This window comes from Myotis brandtii, unplaced genomic scaffold (genome assembly GCF_000412655.1).
Source record: "Myotis brandtii unplaced genomic scaffold, ASM41265v1 scaffold1956, whole genome shotgun sequence".
Lineage (NCBI taxonomy): Eukaryota > Metazoa > Chordata > Mammalia > Chiroptera > Vespertilionidae > Myotis > Myotis brandtii.
Window position 1 is genome coordinate 651,733 of NW_005357294.1, and position 1,556 is coordinate 653,288.

At 65.9% G+C, this 1,556-nt stretch overlaps 2 protein-coding genes across 2 annotated transcripts in view; one reads left to right on the forward strand and one right to left on the reverse strand.

Moving 5' to 3' along the window:
- Window positions 1-542, forward strand: part of KIFC2 (kinesin family member C2) — a 6,816-nt gene extending 6,274 nt beyond the window's left edge. Inside the window, exon 17 of the mRNA XM_005865094.1 lies at window positions 517-542. Coding sequence (XP_005865156.1) covers window positions 517-542 — 26 coding nt within the window. The remainder of the gene's footprint in view (window positions 1-516) is intronic.
- Window positions 430-1,556, reverse strand: part of FOXH1 (forkhead box H1) — a 3,101-nt gene continuing 1,974 nt past the window's right edge. Inside the window, exon 4 of the mRNA XM_005865095.2 lies at window positions 430-1,551. Within this exon, the coding sequence (XP_005865157.1) occupies window positions 940-1,551 (612 nt within the window). The 3' untranslated portion in view covers window positions 430-939. The remainder of the gene's footprint in view (window positions 1,552-1,556) is intronic.

The following is a 1,556-nucleotide window of genomic DNA, read 5'->3' on the forward strand; positions in this document are numbered from 1 at the left end:
GCACGGACACGCCGCTCACCGGGACCCTCTGCACCCCGACGCCGTCCCCGGGAAGCCCTGCCAGCCCTGGCCCCGACGGCTCGGCTCCCGGGTCCCCCTAGGACCTGCTCTCGTAGTCAGGGCCAGGAGTCTGGGGTTGCGCCCTCTGCCGGCGGAGGCGGCAAAACCCCGACACTCCTACCACCTTTGACCTCTGGGGGCTCACTGGTTCCCAAACTCCCAGAGCGGTCTCACCCCCTCCCGGCGCGGAGTGTTCCGCCCCAGTCAGATTGCCCGCCCTCAGCCAGGCCAGGCCCCGGCTCCCTCCTTATCGCCATTTGCTGCTATCGCCGTCGCAGCGGGGGACCCCAGAGCAGCCGGGCCTGGCCTCCTGGTTTCCGAGTCACCACAATCACTGCCCCGCACCAAACATCAGTCTTGCCATGAAAATGTGGTCCATTCCTTTACTGTTCTCTCTCCCACGACACCACCCACACTAGGTCGGGTTCCTGTTCCCTTATGCCTTTCCCCAAAAAGGTGCCACCTTCGGCCCAGACAGTTGAGGAAGGAGAGGGCTTCAGGCTGAGCTGCCATATAAGTCCTCCCTCCCCCAACCCCGGAGCCAGGAGAGGGAGGTGGCAGATGGTGATGGATGGATGGATGGATGGACGGACAGAAGAGGCCAGAGAAGGTGGGACTAGGAAGGGGACAGGAAAGGCCACTCCGGCAGTGCCACTCCTCCCAGCCTTGCCGCTGGGGGTAGCAGGGGCCTGACCATCAGGGCCGGGTTGACACACCCTTTGTGGGGGGGCCCAATAAACATGGTAGACTCTCAGTGGCTGGTGCCTGGTGTTTCCAGGCCACTGTGGCCACACTTCTGACTCCCGTTGGCCTTTGGTCCCCTCAACAAGCCAGTGGCAGCGGGGGTGGGGGGGGGGTTGGCAGCCCCTGCCCTGGAGCTCACAGGCTGTACCAGGAGAGCAGCCAGCCCGGGGTGGGGGCGGCCAGTTCTCCGGGGTGGCTCACCCACACATCATAGATGCTCTTGTTGGGTGGCACCCCCTGGAATAGGGCATCTAGATCCCAGAGCAGCCCTGGGGGGCTGTGGGTTTCAGGGGCCACACCCCAGTAGGCTGGGCTGGATGAGGGCGGGCACTGCGGACAGGAGGTGGGTGGTAGTGGTGCCAAGGGCACTACCACATTGGGGGTATAGATGGGCAAGTAGGAGGTGGGGAGCTGCCCCCAAAGTGAAGCCCTGTGACCCCCAGGGTCGGAGGTACCCTGCAGCAAGTGGAGGGGCCAGGCCCTGGGCTCAGGGCAGAGGGGTGAAGGCCTGCTAGCTCTCCCCTGGGTAGTCTCCCCCTCCGGCCTCATGATCCCTGGGAGGGGGCAGAGGGGCCACAGCGGCCGCTCGGAGGGCACGGGTGGTGTGGGCACCACCTCCTCCTTACTTGGAAGGGCACCCGCTCCGCCTTGGCTGCTTCGGGGCGCTCCCTCTCCGGCGCCCCCCAGCAGAGACTTGATGCTGAAGCCCTCGCTGGGTGGCAGCTGGGGACTGGGCGGACGGGGCGGCTTGG